This window comes from Daktulosphaira vitifoliae, unplaced genomic scaffold, assembly GCF_025091365.1.
Source record: "Daktulosphaira vitifoliae isolate Bord-2020 unplaced genomic scaffold, ASM2509136v1 Scaffold_33, whole genome shotgun sequence".
NCBI classification, from domain to species: domain Eukaryota; kingdom Metazoa; phylum Arthropoda; class Insecta; order Hemiptera; family Phylloxeridae; genus Daktulosphaira; species Daktulosphaira vitifoliae.
In genome coordinates this window covers 30,199-48,935 of record NW_026099603.1, presented here as the reverse complement: position 1 = coordinate 48,935, position 18,737 = coordinate 30,199, and the positions used below count along the sequence as shown (strand labels likewise).

The 18,737-nt window shown below is 26.3% G+C and overlaps 1 protein-coding gene across 1 annotated transcript; it reads right to left on the bottom strand.

Annotated features, from left to right (window-relative positions):
• Positions 1-1,181: 1,181 nt before the first annotated feature.
• LOC126908899 (uncharacterized) lies at positions 1,182-13,152 on the bottom strand. Its single transcript, XM_050691227.1, has 5 exons — positions 13,049-13,152; positions 8,488-8,587; positions 5,722-5,826; positions 5,470-5,637; positions 1,182-1,348 (listed from the first exon to the last, which is right to left on the bottom strand). The coding sequence occupies exons 2-5, from the start codon at positions 8,503-8,505 to the stop codon at positions 1,280-1,282; spliced, it is 360 nt and encodes a 119-aa protein (XP_050547184.1). The 5' UTR covers positions 8,506-8,587; positions 13,049-13,152; the 3' UTR covers positions 1,182-1,279.
• Positions 13,153-18,737: the final 5,585 nt, after the last annotated feature.

The following is an 18,737-nucleotide window of genomic DNA, read 5'->3' as shown; positions in this document are numbered from 1 at the left end:
AAATACTACTCAAATTAAAAAACTGTTTAAATTAACAATATTATCAAAACAAAATGAAAAAAAATTTGTTTTACAATTTACTGCAATTAGTGCAGTCAATAAAAAAAACATACAATTTTTTCTCAACAGATGATTATTCCGCTATACAATACTTCACTATACTATACTAAAAATGTGGTTATGTGTGGGTATAGTGTGTGGTGTGCAACAGCTGATCGGCCGGTAGTAGTAATGTCCACTGCAACGTGCGTAGTAGGGAGTAGACGCGATAACGATTAGACCGGTCCGAGTACATTAATAGTTAACAACGATAATGTTGTTAACAATGATGAATATACGTTTTACATCAAAGCTTTCTTATAGAAACAACATTTAAAATTTTTTACTACACATTTACAAATAATACTGATAAATGGCTACCTATACATATAGTCTTAAAAAATATATTCTAACCAAATAGAGTAAAGGATTCAGTTATTAGCACCTTAAGAAAAAATACAGTTTTAAATTACTGTATTTAATCAATTACCACGGTTGAAAATGTTTTAATAGTTTCTGTCAATAAAAATGTTGTTATATTTCGAGTTTTGCTATTATGATATGTATAGTTTAGATACTTCTTTTTAAATCATTGACTTTTACAAAATGATCAAAAATACAGTAACTGGCACCTTTATTTTTCCATAGGATTTAATATTATTTTGAATATACGTTATGGGCACTTTTTTAATCGGCACCCTTTTTAAAATTGATTTAATACCTTTCACAGTTAAATAAAAATTTAATTTTTAGGAAAAATATATAGTGAAAATCTGACTAGTTAAAAGAAATTTTATTTTAAAAATCAAAATATTTCAATTTGGGCCTATAACTATACCTCTGTCAATAACTGTATACATTAGCCTATGCCTAATTCTAGAATAATATCTAGATGCAATCTTTACTTTATTCTGCCGTCGTAATGTATCGTAGAACAAGTTCAAAATAGTTCTTAAAATGACTAATTAATAGAAAAAATTAACAATTTTTTACTATTTAATATTTTTTATTTAAATTCATACACATATAATTTTCCAAAAAAAAAAGTGACTGATTATATTAAGGAAACTATAATATGGAAAACATATTATTAAACATAGTATTTAATAAACATCTTTGTAGTAAAGATAATATTCCAAACATTTGTAATATTTCATATTTATTATAAAATCTATTATTGAAATAAAAAATTAATCAATATTACATATATAAAGACTATATTAGTTTTAAAAATCAAATATTAGTCTACAATTCCTTTATTTACGATTTTTTTAGTCGCTAGTAGTACCGAGAATGAAAATCTGAAAAACTAAAAAAAAGGAAAAAACTAAATAATAGAATTCTTAACTTGTATATTATATCATGAGTAAGACTAGTAATTATATGCATCTATAAATTTTGTTACATCCATTTCAATACACTTTTAAGAGCCTAAGTTAATTAGACTATATCATAGGAATATATATAACAACATATAAATATTATTTGTTTAGAGCAGAGTTTCTCAAAGTGTGGTCCGCGATCCCATATCAGGGTTAGGTCTTTAGAGGGGGGTCCGTGATTCATTTGACTTTGAGAACCTCTGGTTTAGAGTAACTCGTTGTTACTATATTTAGATTAATTTAACAAAATTTATAATTGCACAATGTTTCTGGTTATATGAAAAAGAATACTTTCTATACAAATATACCACTTTTTATAATTTNAAAAAAAAAAAGGTGATTTAATGATATGCATCAGGCTACTAAAATCAGTGTTTTAAGGAATACAAATCATTCATAATAAACAAATCAAATTTTAATTTATTGCACTCTCTGGCTATTCGATCAACAGGGTTATTAAAACCGTAAGATGTTCGATGAAAAGGGATTTCAAATGTGGGACAAGAACGTGAATTAAATTTAGGAACATGAAAGTTTATGGATTGTAATAGTTCTGGACAGAATATAACACCATTTACTAATTTAGAAAGAAAGCAGACGTCTGTATATTTTCGCCTATTAACAAGGGAATCTAAGTTAAGGGAAGCCTGTACAGAATTAAGTGATATTGACTCGGAAGGGTTATTAATAGAAATCATACGTCTCTTATAAGCGATTAAACGTAAAAATCTTCTTTTTACACGCTCAAGCGATTCTATCAATCCGACTTGTGAAGGATTCCAAATAATTGAGCAATATTCCAACGTAGGTCTAACTAAAGAAGTATACAAAGTTTTTAGACACTGTGCGTTCTTGAATTCTTTGGTATTCTTAATTAAGAAACCTAGAGTTCTTAGGGACTTCACACAGATATGATCAATGTGTGGCTAAAATGATAAGTTGGTTTTAAAAACTACCCCAAGATCACTAATGGTACTAATATCCTCATTTGATTATCAAAGAGATGATAGTCATTAATTAATTTCGTTCTTGAACGGGAAAAAGATATTTTGAAACATTTTGTGATGTTCAGTTTTAACCCATTTCAGTGGCACCAGTCACAAAATCTGTTTAGATCTTCTTGAATTTTATACTAATCAATAATTGTTATAAAATTTGCATAACATTTTGAGATCATCAGCAAATAGTTGGTTCTTACAGTATTTAAAGCATGCACCTATGTCCAGAATAAATAATGCAAACAACAATGGTGATAAATTCAGATGTTCCTTGAGAAACACCTGAAGGCACTGATATTTTATTTGATAGAAAACCATTAATTTTCACCTGTTGGAATCTATTCTCTAAGTAAGAACTAAATCAAGTTAACAATTAATCAGTTATTCCATACGTTTTTAATTTTTTGAATTTTACCATGATGTGTTTTTTTTTTATACCTGTCCATAAAAATTCTCGACTCTCACTGAACTTAAATGATTTATACGCCAAAAATACACGATTATATTCTAGTTGAACTTATAATCACCAAATATTGGGGTAAAACCCCTTAATTTTAGAAATTATAATATCTTAAAATTATGCTACTTTAAAAAATGGCAATTTCAAAAAAACTTTTTTAATTAAACATCTGCAAAAATTATAGCAGTAGAACATTGTTTTTTATACTGAATTATACAGTAAAATCATATCACTAAAATCAAATATTTTTTAATGATAATAGAATATATATATACTTGGCTAAAAACTAAATCAAATTTTTACACTGATTTCAAATCTGTAGATTTTTTATATTAGCTCTTTTTTGAGATAGTAATAATTAGAAAGCAAGTATTTATACATAAAAAAATTAATTAAAAACAAAAAATCAACTACATCATTCATCTCAAGAGAATATCTGTCTTATCAGGATAGTCAAAGATAAGTGGAAACATTTATTTATATAATAAGTCTATAATAAATCCTTTACTGAAGAACTTTTAATAATAAACAATTAGAATAAGATAGGTCATCGAGAATAAGATAGGTCATCGAGAATAAACTAAAATATTTTTATAAAGAAATACGATATTTGTGACTCGCCAGAAATTCGTATACGCGTGTTTGTACAAGTGCTAGGTAGTGACCCTTCTTTGTAATTACATCTTATTCATACATTAGACGTCTTCACGCAAGTATACATACCCCGAGATCCCTTTCTATTTCATTTTATTAAAGTTACTGCCTGGTACCTATAGCCACTCTTACTTTCTATTGCTGCCCATCCTTCTTTATACTACGCCCGCTACGACTCTTATTTCCTCATTGGCCACCTGCGTTACATTTCTTTTCCTTCCTAATACAACCATCTATTGTTACTTATTTTTGTTTATTACAAGTGTAGCAGAGATGAGAATGCTTAAGATGCTTAAGATGGATAAGTGGAGTGACTAGAGAAGATAGCATAAGGAACGAGCATAAAAGAGGGAGAATAGGTGTAACGTCAATCGTGGATAAGATGAGAGAAAATAGACTTAGATTGTTTAGTCATGTTATGAAGAGAGAAGAATCGGAAGCTGTAAGAACAGTTATAGAAATGAATGTTGAAGGAAGAAGATGTAGAGGAAGACCAAAAAAGAGATGGGGGATGCTATTGAATGTGATAAGAGGACAGCTAATGTGAGCGTAGATGATGTGGAGATTGTGTCAAATGGATTTAGATTAAATTAGATTAAGGGTGGCCGACCACAAGTAGTTGAGATTAAGGCAAAGAAGAAGAAGAAGAAAACTTAACGGTTTGAAATACAATTATTAATCTATAGTGTTTTAAATCGGTAAAAAATTCTTAGCGCTATTTTAATTTACGTTTAACAGTTTTGTAGTATTATTTTTGTGGTAAACCCGCTTCGTCAAATTTTTGATTATTATCCGAAAAGTATCCAAAATATTAATACCTTTGTTGGACCTATCCTAGTTTTGCTATGATTTCGTCTGCTGTTGTGTTGTTAATTTCATTTTAACCAACATATTTTAAATTATTTATAAATAATAAAAAAATTAAGTTAAGAATATTTCAATTGTAGAATCTTAGTAAACACCAAAAGTTACATAGAAATGATTACTATGATTTCTATTTAAATGATTCATTACGATAAAAATGCAAAAAAAAATAGTGACTTAAACGAAATTTTAAATGTTTATCATAAATTTACTATAAATAGTTATTATAAAATTTTCTAACTGCATATTACCATAAACAAAACCAATTTTTAAATTCTCAAAAAATATTCTATTATTGATTTCAATAACAAACTTGTAAATTGAGATAAAAAAATGTTATGGTAAAAATTTCAACTTTCTTGTAATTATAACCTTTCATAAATATCATCTCAAAAAAACCAAAAAAATTGTTTAAAAATTACATTTTGAATCGAAATTTTGCACGAATTATTTTTAAAATGTTTAAACAAAAAGAAAATAGGAGTTCATTTTGTTTTTAAAATAATCAACTAAATTCTTATTTGGTTTTTAAGATTTTGATCTTAGATCTACAGATTTGCATGGAAGCGTTTCTTATAATAGCGATTTTAATTACTATCAAATATCATTTATAATTGTCCCAACTATCCAATGTCACATTATATTTTATTAAATATTTCAGAAGTGTAAATGAAAAATAATAATTTTATTGTAAATATATAAGTTTATATAATTTAAAATTATTCATTAGAAATATATGATTTATTTAAATATGTAAATTATAATAAATCATATATCTTAATAAAAAAATAAAATAAATAATGTATAATTATATATTTTCAAAGAAAGAAATTTTTTTTTTAAATCCCTCGAAAAACTATAATTTTGTTAACATACATTAATCTGACCATCTTCATTATTGGATATTTTCGTATGAAAATTTTGAAAATAGTTTTCATGAAATTTAAAATAGATTAGAATAATTAATAAAAATATTTCTTGACAAGTAAAATTTCAGAAGGTCTCATTTAAATTAAAAATTAACCATGACCTTAATTTTAAACACGTTGATTCAAAAAAAAATTATACATACGCTTGCATACGTTGCATTGTTCATCCATACTGTAGGTTGAAATATGCATTTACATCTGAGTGGTGTATACGACCCTAATATTAAAAGCAGCAAATTTTGTTTTATAGTTAAAATTGATGTGTTAAGAATACAAATTCCAAAAGGTTCTTTCCCAATTTTAGTTGACTCCTAAAAAATGATTTATATATTGTTAATTTAAGGTTTCGGCTATAGTTTCAAAAATATAATTATTTTGTAAATCCATAGACATACTTCTTCTAAGCTGGATCCTACATTACATGATATGTATAATGTTGTCAAACACATACACAAATGACACATAGGAGATAATTTCATCATTAAAGGCATTTTTGGAATCTAAAAAGATAATTGTGTTATAGGTAATTATATTTTTGTGTTTTTACATTATCATATCTAGAAAAAAACTTCAACGGGGTACAGAGGAAAATTATTTTTTATTGATTAATAATGTTGTTTTATATAGTTAAAAGGTTACTTTATAATCCAGAATCATTTAAACCAACGATAAAAATAAGATAGACAATTTTTTCATTAGTGTTTTTATTCATTTTTTTTTATAAATAAGTATTTTTTATAAACAATCATACATTTTTAACTAGATTATAAAATAGAAAATGATTTAATTAATAAAATTACTATTTGATGACAATTATTGAACTAGTATTTCAGAGCATATTAAGAATTTAATGTAATTAAAATAAAGGTGATGCACATTGTTAATTTGGTTGATTAATTGAATAAATTTTGTTAATTGGTGTTAGTAATTTTTCAAATATTGTTTTAAAAATTATCATTTACCAGTCATTAACTTAATTGATTACTATATAATAATTAAATAAGTTAATTGTACATGTTTCCATTAAAAAAAACCCAGCACAGAGCGGTCGTAGCACAATGGTGACGTGACATAGTTCGATCAAGTATAATGATATCTGACAGTGATTAAAATCACTATCATAAAAAACGCTTCGATGCAAATCTTTAGATAGTGTTTCATTTTAAAAAATTGATGGATTATTCCAAAAGCAACATGATCTGCTATTTCCTTATTTATATCCAGATTAAGATAAAGTATATCGAATGAAATAATACTTCTCATGAAAAAATTGTATTAATCCATACATTTTTTATAAAGTTGTTGCATTTTAAAGTAAAAAATATAAAATCGAGAATTTTCACACAAACATAGCATTCGGTAGCCATATTCACCATGAAGACAAAATAAAGTCCGAATTTTTTTTTTCCACAATAAAGTGCATTACATTAGCTTTAATTTAATATATATATAAAAGTGACAGACTTTACGAGACACTTTCAAAAGTAAAGTTGAAAAAAATTTTGAATCCCCCTCTGTAAGGTGGTAAAGGGTCAGATTTATAAAAAAATATACCAAATGATAGGTAAAGACATCATGCATCTATAAAAAAAAATTATATTGATTTGTTCATTTTTGAAAAAGCTATGGCAGTTTTAAGGAAAAAAAATTGAAAAAATTTCGAAAATTAGCGTTTTTTAAATTAGTAATTTTTTTAGAGGTTTTCCCTATTTACGGGGAATGAGGGACATTTTTTCAATTTTTGAGGGTAATTTCTTCGACTAGAAACGATTTGTGATCTTTTGACGTAACATTGAAAGAAATCGGTTCGGTGAGAGCTATAGTAGTAACAGACACAAAAAAAAAAGGAAAACCAAATTTTTTTTTTATGAGAAATAATATTTTTTAATAATTCCTTTTTTATTCGACATACTTTATCTTAATCAGGATATAAATAAGGAAATAAGAGATCATGTAGCTTTTGAAATAATCCACCAATTTTTTTAATTAATCACTATCTAAAGATTTTGCATCGAAGCGTTTTTTTTTATAGTGATTTTAATCACTGTCAGATATCATTATACTTGATCGATTTATGCACGTCAACACTGTGCCGCAACCCCACTGTGTTGGGTTTTTTTTTATATGTAAATACTTATTTTTTAATAATAAGTAATAATATTAAAACTTAAAAATGATAGAAGAAATCTAATTGCATATTTGAAAACACCGCGAAATGTTAATTTAGAGAAGTATATTTTTGTTTCTGATGAAAGTTCCTTGTAGTCCAGTGTATAAAATTTATAACTTTGTTTATAAATAACAAACATTATTTATTGAAAAGTATTGCGTCAAACCCCCCTGTGCTGGATTTTTTATAACTTACACTTGAATAATTTTTGCAATTTTATATGGAAAAGGAAGTAAAATGGAGTGGTTCAGACTCCATTTGCTCATATAGAACTATAGTATCTAAACAGTATCTAAAGATTTGCATCGAAGCGTTTTTTTTATTATAGTAATTTTAATCACTATCAGATATCATTATACTTGATCCAACTATGCCGCGACCCCCCTGTGCTGGGTTTTTTTTATTAACTTTGATGTCTGNACCAATTATGTAAGCAAGTTAATTTTATAAAAATTGATTTTTTTTAATTTTAAAGATTGTTTATCTATAGAAGACAAGGTGACTGGATTTAGTTTGTTTTTTTAATTTATAATAATTAATAGCAAATTAAATTTTATTTTATATAAAGTCAAAAGAGTTTTCGAAACATTTTCAAAATTTAAGTTGAATAAATTAACATTTTAAGGGAAGGTTGATACTCTCAGTTCCTGTGCGCCCTTAGAAAATCATATTTTCCAAAAATTTGTACCGAATGAACAAGGGAGCAAACAAGGGGAATCTAAGCTAATAATAAAAAAAATTATTTTTATAAAAATGTCAATCAATTATAAATATGGTACTTTTCTGGGTGCTCTCAATTACAATGAAAGAGAGAAATTTTTCAGTTTTTGGAGTTAATATCTTAAATTAAATACAATTTGTGATATTTGGACGTGTTGTAATGAGAGACACAAAAAAAAAATAATAAATAAATAAATAAAAAAGTCGAGCTAAAATTATTGTCTTCTAAGCTTATCATTAAGGTTAAAAATATTAAAAATGTATAACTTACACAAATGACCATGACCATAATTGAAGTATTTTCAACTATAAAAAATGCCAAAAATAAAGAAAACACTGGTGAATAAGTATTGCAAATATTATTCCCAACTCTAGAAAATAAAATTCTAATTAAAATTAGTATTAAGAATGGAAAAGTTATTAAAAACAATATTTAAACTATTATTACTTAAATCCTATTTTCGATTGACATTTTTTAGAAATCCAATAATAAAACCCAGCACAGGGGGGTCGCGGCACAGTGGTGACGTGGCATAGTTGGGTCAAGTATAATGATATCTGACAGTGATTAATATCACTATCATAAAAAACACTTCGATGCAAATCTTTAGATAGTGTTTAGTTTTAAAAAATTGGTTAATTATTCCAAAAGCTACATGATCTGCTATTTCTTTATTTATATCCTGATTAAGATAAAGTATGTCGAATAAAAGAGGGATATAAATATTATTTCTCATAAAAATTGTATTGATGTAAAATGTAAAAAATAAAATCAAGAATTTTCATACAATAATAGCATTTGGTAGCAATTTTCACCGTGAAGACAAAATAAAGTCCGAAATATTTTTTTACCATTATAAAGTATATTACATTAGCTTTAATTTAAGATATATATAAAAATTTCAGACTTTCCAGAACACTTTCAAAAGTTAAGTTGAAAAGTTCTACTTTCTGCATGCATTTTTTAGATTTGAACCCCCCTTTTAAGATATATATAAAAGTGTCAGATTTTCCGGAACACTTTCAAAAGTAAAGTTGAAAAAATTAATTTTTTTAGGCAGGTAAAAAGTCAGATTTATAAAAAAATAGACCAAATGATAGGTAAAAACATCATGCATCTATAAAAAAAAGAATTATGTTGATCCATACATTTTATAAAAAGTTATAGCAGTATAAAGTTAATAATATAAAAAATAATTTTTTTCATAAAACGTATTTTAGCTTTGATACGAAACTGAGAAAGTATTGGTTTTTTTAGATGTGTTTTTTTTTTTTTGTTTCTGTTACCACTTTTTTTCAGCTCTCACCGAACCGATTTCTATCAATGATACGTCAAAAGATCACAAATCGTATCTAGTCGAAGACATTACCCTTAAAAATTGAAAAAATTTCCCTCGTTCCNTTCAACGATACGTCAAAAGATCACAAATCGTATCTAGTCGAAGACATTACCCTTAAAAATTGAAAAAATTTCCCTCGTTCCCCGTAAATTCCCCGGGGGAAACCTCCGAAAAAATTACAAATTTAAAAATCGCTAATTTTCAATTTTTTTTACTAAAAACTGCCGTAACTTTTTCAAAAATAAACATATCATTATAATTCTTTTTTTATAGATGCATTATGTGTTTACCTATCATTTGGTATATTTTTTTTATAAATCTGACTTTTTACCTGCCCACAGGGGGGGATTTAAAATGACAACTTTTTCACAAAAAATTATTTTTTTCAACTTAACTTTTGAAAATGTTCCGAAAGGTCTGACACTTTTATATATATCTTAAATTAAAGCTAATGTAATATACTTTATCATGAAAAAAGAAAATTTCGGACTTTATTTTATCTTCAGGGTGAAAATGGTTACCAAATGGTATTATTGAGTGAAAATTCTCAATTTTATTTTTTNCTATTATTGTGTGAAAATTCTCAATTTTATTTTTTACATTTTTAACTTTATAATGCTATAACTTATTGAAAAGTGTATTGATCAATATAATTTTTTTAATGGAAATACTATTTTTTAATAAACCCTTTTTCATTCATTTTATCTTAATCAGGATATTAATAAGGAACTAGCAGATCATGAAGCTTTTGGAATAATCCACCAATTTTTTAAAATTAAACAGTATCTAAAGATTTGTATCCAAGCGTTTTTTTTTTGATAGTGATTTTAATCACTGTCAGATATCATTATACTTATCCAACTATGCCACGTCACCACAGTGCCGCGACCCCCTGTGCTGGGTTTTTTTACTTAAAATTGCCTTAACTTTTTTAAAAATAACCAAATCAATATAATTTTTTATATAGATGCATAATATCATTACCTTTCATTTGGTATATTTTTTTTTTTATATCTGACCCTTTACCTGCCCACAGGAGGGGATTTAAAAGGACACCTTTTTTAAAAAAAATTAATTTTTTCAACTTGACTTTTGAAAATGTTGCGGAAAGTCTGACACTTTTATATATATCTTAAATTAAAGGTAATGTAATATACTTTATTATGGTAAAAAGGTATTTCGGACTTTATTTTATCTTCATGGTGAAAACAGACATCAAAGTTAATAAAAAAAATAGGATTTTTGTAAAAAAATTCTTTTTTAAATTTTTAACATTATAATGCTATAACTTTTTGAAAGATGTATGGATCAATATAATTCTTTTTTTTATAGATGCATGATGTGTTTACCTAACATTTGGTCTATTTTTTTTATAAATCTGACTTTTTACCTGCCTACAGAATATCAAAATGATATTNTAAATCAGACCATTTCCCTATATACGAGGGGAGTTCAAATCTAAAAAATGCATATAGAAAGTAGAACTTTTTCAACTTAACTTTTGAAAGTGTTCCGGAAAGTCTGACACTTTTATATATATCTTAAATTAAAGCTAATGTAATATACTTTATAATGGTAAAAAAATATTTCGGACTTTATTTTGTCTTCACGGTGAAAATGGCTACCAAATGCTATTATTGTATGAAAATTCTCGATTTTATTTTTTACATTTTTAACATTATAATGCTAAAACTTATTAAAAAGTGTAAGGATCAACATAATTTTTTTCTGAGAAATAATATTTTTTAATATTCCCTTTTTTATTTGACATACTTTATCTTTATCAGGATATTAATAAGGAACTAACAGATCATGTAGCTTTTGAAATAATCCACCAATTTTTTTAATTAATCACTATCTAAAGATTTTGCATCGAAGCGTTTTTTTTTATAGTGATTTTAATCACTGTCAGATATCATTATACTTGATCGATTTATGCACGTCAACACTGTGCCGCAACCCCACTGTGTTGGGTTTTTTTTTATATGTAAATACTTATTTTTTAATAATAAGTAATAATATTAAAACTTAAAAATGATAGAAGAAATCTAATTGCATATTTGAAAACACCGCGAAATGTTAATTTAGAGAAGTATATTTTTGTTTCTGATGAAAGTTCCTTGTAGTCCAGTGTATAAAATTTATAACTTTGTTTATAAATAACAAACATTATTTATTGAAAAGTATTGCGTCAAACCCCCCTGTGCTGGATTTTTTATAACTTACACTTGAATAATTTTTGCAATTTTATATGGAAAAGGAAGTAAAATGGAGTGGTTCAGACTCCATTTGCTCATATAGAACTATAGTATCTAAACAGTATCTAAAGATTTGCATCGAAGCGTTTTTTTTATTATAGTAATTTTAATCACTATCAGATATCATTATACTTGATCCAACTATGCCGCGACCCCCCTGTGCTGGGTTTTTTTTATTAACTTTGATGTCTGTTTTCACCGTGAAGACAAAATAAAGTCCGAAATATTTTTTTACCATTATAAAGTATATTACATTAGCTTTAATTTAAGATATATATAAAAGTGTCAGACTTTCCGGAACACTTTCAAAAGTTAAGTTGAAAAAGTTCTACTTTCTATATGCATTTTTTAGATTTGAACTCCCCTCGTATATAGGGAAATGGTCTGATTTAAAAAAAAAATATGTCGAATGAAAGATATTTATAAATACTACTTCTCATGAAAATATTGAATTGATCCATAGACTTTAGTGTCTTATTAGACACTAATCACTAGATTTATTATATTAGGAATTTGAACCTGATGATGGCTGAAATAATAGTTAATAGATCTATTATCTTATTGCTAAATTAAAAATTTCGAGCAAGGCGAGGAAATATATTTTTGTTGGGCTTATTTTAGATAATTTTTTAATTTTATAGGGATATCAAGTTATTTTCATTCTAGTTACACTGTAAAGGACTCTGGTAAACATTAACACAATAATATTTTTAGCTCGTATATGTAAGCTTAGATCACATTATGACTAAAGACATAATACTTATTACAAAAAACACATAATTTATAAATTAGCTTTAAAATAATTTGATAGTAAAGTAACTTTTAAAGGGATTAAAACGATACTATTGTTCCCTCAATCAAATATTTGGATGGATAGTTAACCTCTCTTGCCACCTTTATGTCTATGAATACAGTACAGAACATTTCCAAAAAATAATCATAATAAAGGTAAATTAACAGGACGGTGTGCCGAAGTCGGTAACACGGCAGTGCTTAATGCGCACTGTCTCAGGTTCAAAACTCAGTCACGGGTGGCTTCATTTGCCGAGCGAGAGATCAGTTTGGTAATTGGCCATTCCTATCTCCAACGACGGATAACCTAACTGTCCCGGTGTATCAATGGTTAAAAAATATCTTCCTTCGGGGTAGGCCGCTATTGCCCTTATTTGGCTCCAAAAAAAAATCGATAAAAATTGAGAAACATTAATATTATAGTAAAATTTACTCTACACACCTTATAATATTTTGATGGTTTTTAATACATCCATAAAACAGAGATAGATCATTTTTACACTCAATAGCATAAGATAAATTTTTTCTCAGCTGAATAAATCCACATTTTATCTGTGNGTTGACACTACAAGCATTGGGTAGACCTGTACATATGACTGGTGAAACAGCTAATGCAAAAGTTGTCCGGCTGGTATAAAACACTTTATTCCTTAGGCTTTTTACGTTTTTAACTACTTTATTCCGTCTCACCTGTTGTCCTCGCATACATCCGAGATGGGACAATTCGCCTAAGTTTTGTTCAGGACACCTCATATTATTTCACAAAAATTTTATGCCGACTGTCAACCTGATGCAACCTTATTAGTCGACTCTTACGACTGGCAGAGGGGCCGTGGAAGTATTCTTATTCCCTATCCACAGGGACAACATCATATCTTNTTTTCAAAATAAATAAATTGGTATAAACAGTTTAAATCAAATACCTATGTAAACTAAATACACATGAGTATTTAATTCATACCGCTAATTTAAGAAATAGTTTCTAGGGGATTTTTATTTCGATTTTTATAATACTTAACCAAATATCACTTTTCATCTTCTTTACAAAACATTCAATGGGCTGATCATTTTGAAAATTCACTGAGATACATTGTAAATCATTCATTATGTGTTGATTGCGTTTGTAGTTATATCTTTGATACATCGAATTCAACAATCCAACAAAAGACGAGGCTCCAATTGCAATAGATTTTATTTTTTCAAATATTTCGTCCGAATAAAAAACACTACTCGTAGTAGCAATAAACCCAAAAAATAAAGTAATATCTACTNGCATAGGTATATTTTGAATTTTTTGTATTGTATATTCTGAATGACATTTAAATTAAGTTATGACATGATAAAATGAAGATATGATAAATCTAATAACTCTTTATCAAATCAATATTTTATATTACTCTCTTCTATAAATAATTGTTAGACTTATAGTTTACAGTTTTAACATATATTTTACAGATATAGACCTTTTTAGAGTATGCAAAATAAAAATAGCCATTTTATAGAATAAATTAAATAAATAAGTAAATAATAATAAAATAAATAAGTAAAGTTACCACAAATTTGGAAAACGGGGAAATTTTTTTTATTTAGGAAAACTCCAAAATGTCATGGAATTTTATTAGTGCCTGAAATTTTGATTGTNATTTATATAGTAGTGAGGAATAATATAAAAATTTTACAAATCTCTCAATAAAACAAAAAATACACGAATATCATTATTTCATTACATTTTTCTAATAGTACGTATCAATTTTTTCAAGAAATAGAGCATTAATAATTATATAGTTCAAATAAAACTTTTGATTTTATATGTATTTNTACCGATAGAGCAATTATCAAACAAAAAATAAAATAATATTTTAAATAAAGTTGCAGTTTTACCAGTGTAACGACTTTCGATGGTTTAATTTATTTAATTGTTACATACTTGAAGAATGTGATACTAAAGAAATTTTAGTGGATTTATTGAGTAAGGAAGATTCTATGGCTGTCCTAATTGATCCCCCATTTGGCGGTAGGCTGGAACCAATANTTGTATTCGATTATTTAGTTATAATATTATATTGCTTATTCAAACTCTAGGTTGGCAATTTTTAATAATATAGTCAATTTTCTAACTTTTTGATACCTAAAATTATTAATAATTCAATTCTAAAGGGTCGTCTATGTAATCACGCCCAAAATCACAAATAAAATTATTACGTTCTATCGAAAAATAAAATAAAAATAAACTTTAACAAGCCCATTTTTTGTTAAAATGTCTCAAAAATGTTTTTATTACTATTTTTTAGCTTCAATGCGAAGCTGAGAAGGTATTAATTTTACCATGATGGGTTTTTTTTTTTTTTTATGTCTGTTGCCACTTTTTCTCAGCACTCACCGAACCGATTTCTATAAATGATACGTCAAAAGATCACAAATCGTATTTAGTTAAAGACATTACCCTTAAAAATTAAAAAATTTTCTCTTGTTCTCCGCAAATAAGGGAAATATCCAAAAAAATTACAAATTTAAAAATCGGTAAATTTTGACATTTTTTTCACTTTTTTTTCTTAAAACTTCCATAACTTTTTCAAAAATAAACAAATCAACATAATTTTTTTTCATACTAAAACCTTAGATATTTCCCTTTCATTTCATATCATTTTTTTGAAAATGTAACACTTATTCTGCTCACAAAGGGGATTTAAAATAGCTACTTTTTTTACAAAAACTAACTTTTTCAACTTAATTTTTGAAAATGTTCCGGAAATACTGCGTTCTTTAAACATATATCAAATTAAAGCTTATTTTATGTACTATAAAATGAAAAAAAAAATTTGTCCCGACACATTATCTTCTGCACGTAAACGGCTGCCATGGTTAATAAAACGCTATTTTTGTGTTAGAATTTTCGATTTTACCTACTATGTGCAAATTGCTGTCGAAATTTAAAAAAAAATGTAATATTTGCCCTAAAAATCACCTTCTATAAGGATGTTTTGTGTACTTAAAACTGCCATAACTTTTACAAATATTAACAAATCAAAATAATATTTTTTTATATTGAAACCTTAGGTAATTTCCTTTTGTTTGATATCATTTTTTTTGAAAATGTAACACTTATTCTGCTCACAAAGGGGATTTTAAATTTTCAACTTAAAAATGCTATAACTTTTCGAAAAATGTAATTATGAGCACAAATTTTTGTTTCTAAATACATTATAAGTACATCTTTTATTTGACACACTTTTTATTAAAATTGGACAATTTCCCCATATATAGGGAGCGTTCAAAACTTGAAATATTTATAAAAAATAGAACTTTTTCAAATTAATTTTGAAAGTGTTCCGGAAATACTGTGTTCTTTAAACATTTATAAAATTAAAGCTTATTTTATGTACTATAATATAAAAAAAAAATTTGTCCCGACGACCTATCTTCTATTTGCAAATGGCTACCGTATTCGAAAATATGCTATTTTTCTATTCAAATTCTTGGTTTTGTATTTTATTTTATTTTAAAATGTCTTATTAGGAGAATACATAGTGAAAATAGCTACCGTATTTAAAAATATGCTATTATTGTGTTAAAATTCTTGGTTTTATATTTTATTTTATTATAAGGGGATTACACTGATTTTCATAAATATTATATCAATCTAAATGACATAGTATAAAAAATTAATCTACCGTATTCGAAAATATGCTATTTTTCTATTCAAATTCTAGGTTTTGTATTTTATTTTGTTTTAAAATGTCTTATTAGGAGAATATATTGACTTTCATGAATATTATATAATTTAATTGACATAGAATAATGTTCATAAGACATAAGAAATTAAACTTATTAATTTTTTTTTACTTTTTTAAAGTTGAAAAAGTAATTTTTAAATTTGAGTTAGCTTAAATAGCCAATTTTTCATTTTCGATGCGAATTTTTTATATGTAAATACTAATTTTTAATAATATTAAAACTTAGAAGTGAAAAAAAAAGTCTAATTGCAGATTTGAAAACATCGCGAAAAGTTGATTTAGAATGGTATATTTTGTTACTGAAGAAAGTTCCTTGTAGTTCAGTGCATTTATTTATAGTAACAATCAGTTTTTATTGAAATTTATTGTATCAAGCCCTTTAAATTTTTATACACGTAAAAATAAAGCAAAGTACATCTTCTTTATTATTTTTATAATTTCTCCGTTTAAATTACAATACTACTAATTAGGATATAATCAATGAAATAAGAGTTGATGTTGCTTTTGGAATAATCCACCAATTTCTTTAAATGAAACACTATTGTCATAACTCAAAAATAAAAAAAGGAAAGGGGGGGGATTTAGGATTGAAATGAATGGGGAAATACGCGGGATCTGACTCTTCACTCGGACGTATGGATCGAGGGTCTACCGTTGTAAAATAAAGCATGCAGGTTGAGTTCAAATAGTGTTACCTGAATATTTATGTTATCCTTAATGCCGAAGACAGGATTTATGTAATAATAATTTCAACACAAAACAAGTTGATGTCAATTATCAAATGATATAATTATTGTCACTTATTACACAAAATACACAAAAGTGATTCATATGGTAAAAGAAATAGTACATGAAACTTAAATAAAATATTTGTACACACTAATTCAAATATTGTCAATATTATATAAACGATACAGAGAAAAATGCGGAGTTTACTTAAAAAACTGGACGTGTTCGTTCCGGAGTACGATCGAAACAGGCCGTGTCAGACGAGCCCATGGAGTCCTTTGGTGTCTTTCCAAAGTTCCCTTCCAGACACGTACATGACCATCGGCCTTACATTTATTTAGATTCTTTGTTGCTATTTTGCTGACATTGTAGAAGGATTTTGTAAAACTCGGGGTTGTACATGTTGGGAAGGAACGGATGTGTGTGCATGGCGTGATTGTGTGAGTTGTGTGTGTATCTGCAGTCAGTGATAGAAAGTGTTGATTGTGTTTTGTAATTTATTGGTGTGTGGGTAGAAGATGAAAGAATAACAGAAATACATTTTGTTCGGTTGTGTGAAGGGCCTATTAAAACACTATCTACAGATTTGCATCGAAGCGTTTCTTATGATAGTGATTTTAATCACTGTCAAATATCATCTATACTTGTCCCATCTATGCCTTGTCTACGCTGTGCCTCGACCACACTGTGCTACCGTTTTTGAAAATTGACATTCTCCATTATTTTCCTTTCTCTTTTTTTTTACTTAAGGACAACAAAAAATGTTGCCATAACGTCTAAAATGATTGTTTTCAAACAACTGAAGATTAATAGAATATGCTATCATTTAGCATATTTATAATACTTGTTTTATGAGAGTATCAAATTAGTAATTTTATCAGTTTTTTATTTTCTCTAACGTCAAATAATTAAATAAACCCTTTAAGATTAAGAGTAAACAAAAAAGTAACCCACATTTTTTTAAGAGGAACATAAAAATTTATTAGTCCACAATTAATTTTTTGGTTATTCTATCGTTTAAAAAACATTTTTTAAAATAGATAATGATAATCCAAAGATGGGGTGCACACCCTCTGTATTACCAATCTTTATCTGCTACTATAGGCAAACTAGAATAAAATTTTTAAATAAAAAGAGACTATTCATCTATCTATATCTTTTACTCTAAAAAATTATAAATATATAATTTAAAAAATATAAACAGTTATTCTTTAGTTATAAATTTTTTTTCGAGAATAACATGAAACAAATAGATACTAAATAAACAGCTACTTAAACTAGAAATTAAAATATACTTACAATTTCTGAATATATTCATATATATAGAATATGAAAAGAACCTTAAGCACACTTTAATTTAGAATTTTTGAAAATTTCTATTAAATGTAATTATTTGTAAGTAATTCAACTTAAAATTTAGTGTTATAATTTTTTCTCTCGTATGTTCTGGGAAAAAAAAGATGTTATTATTTACTCTTTTTTCTAAAAATTTACGACTGTGTACATAATTTTATTACTTTATAAATAATAAACAGGATGATTTTTAGAGAGAATTATCTTCTATTAATACCAGTTTTCGCGATTTATTTAGAATTAATTATATTATTATAATACCTACCTAGGAAAAGATGTGTCATACAAAATATTTTTGGTTCTTGATAAAAATAA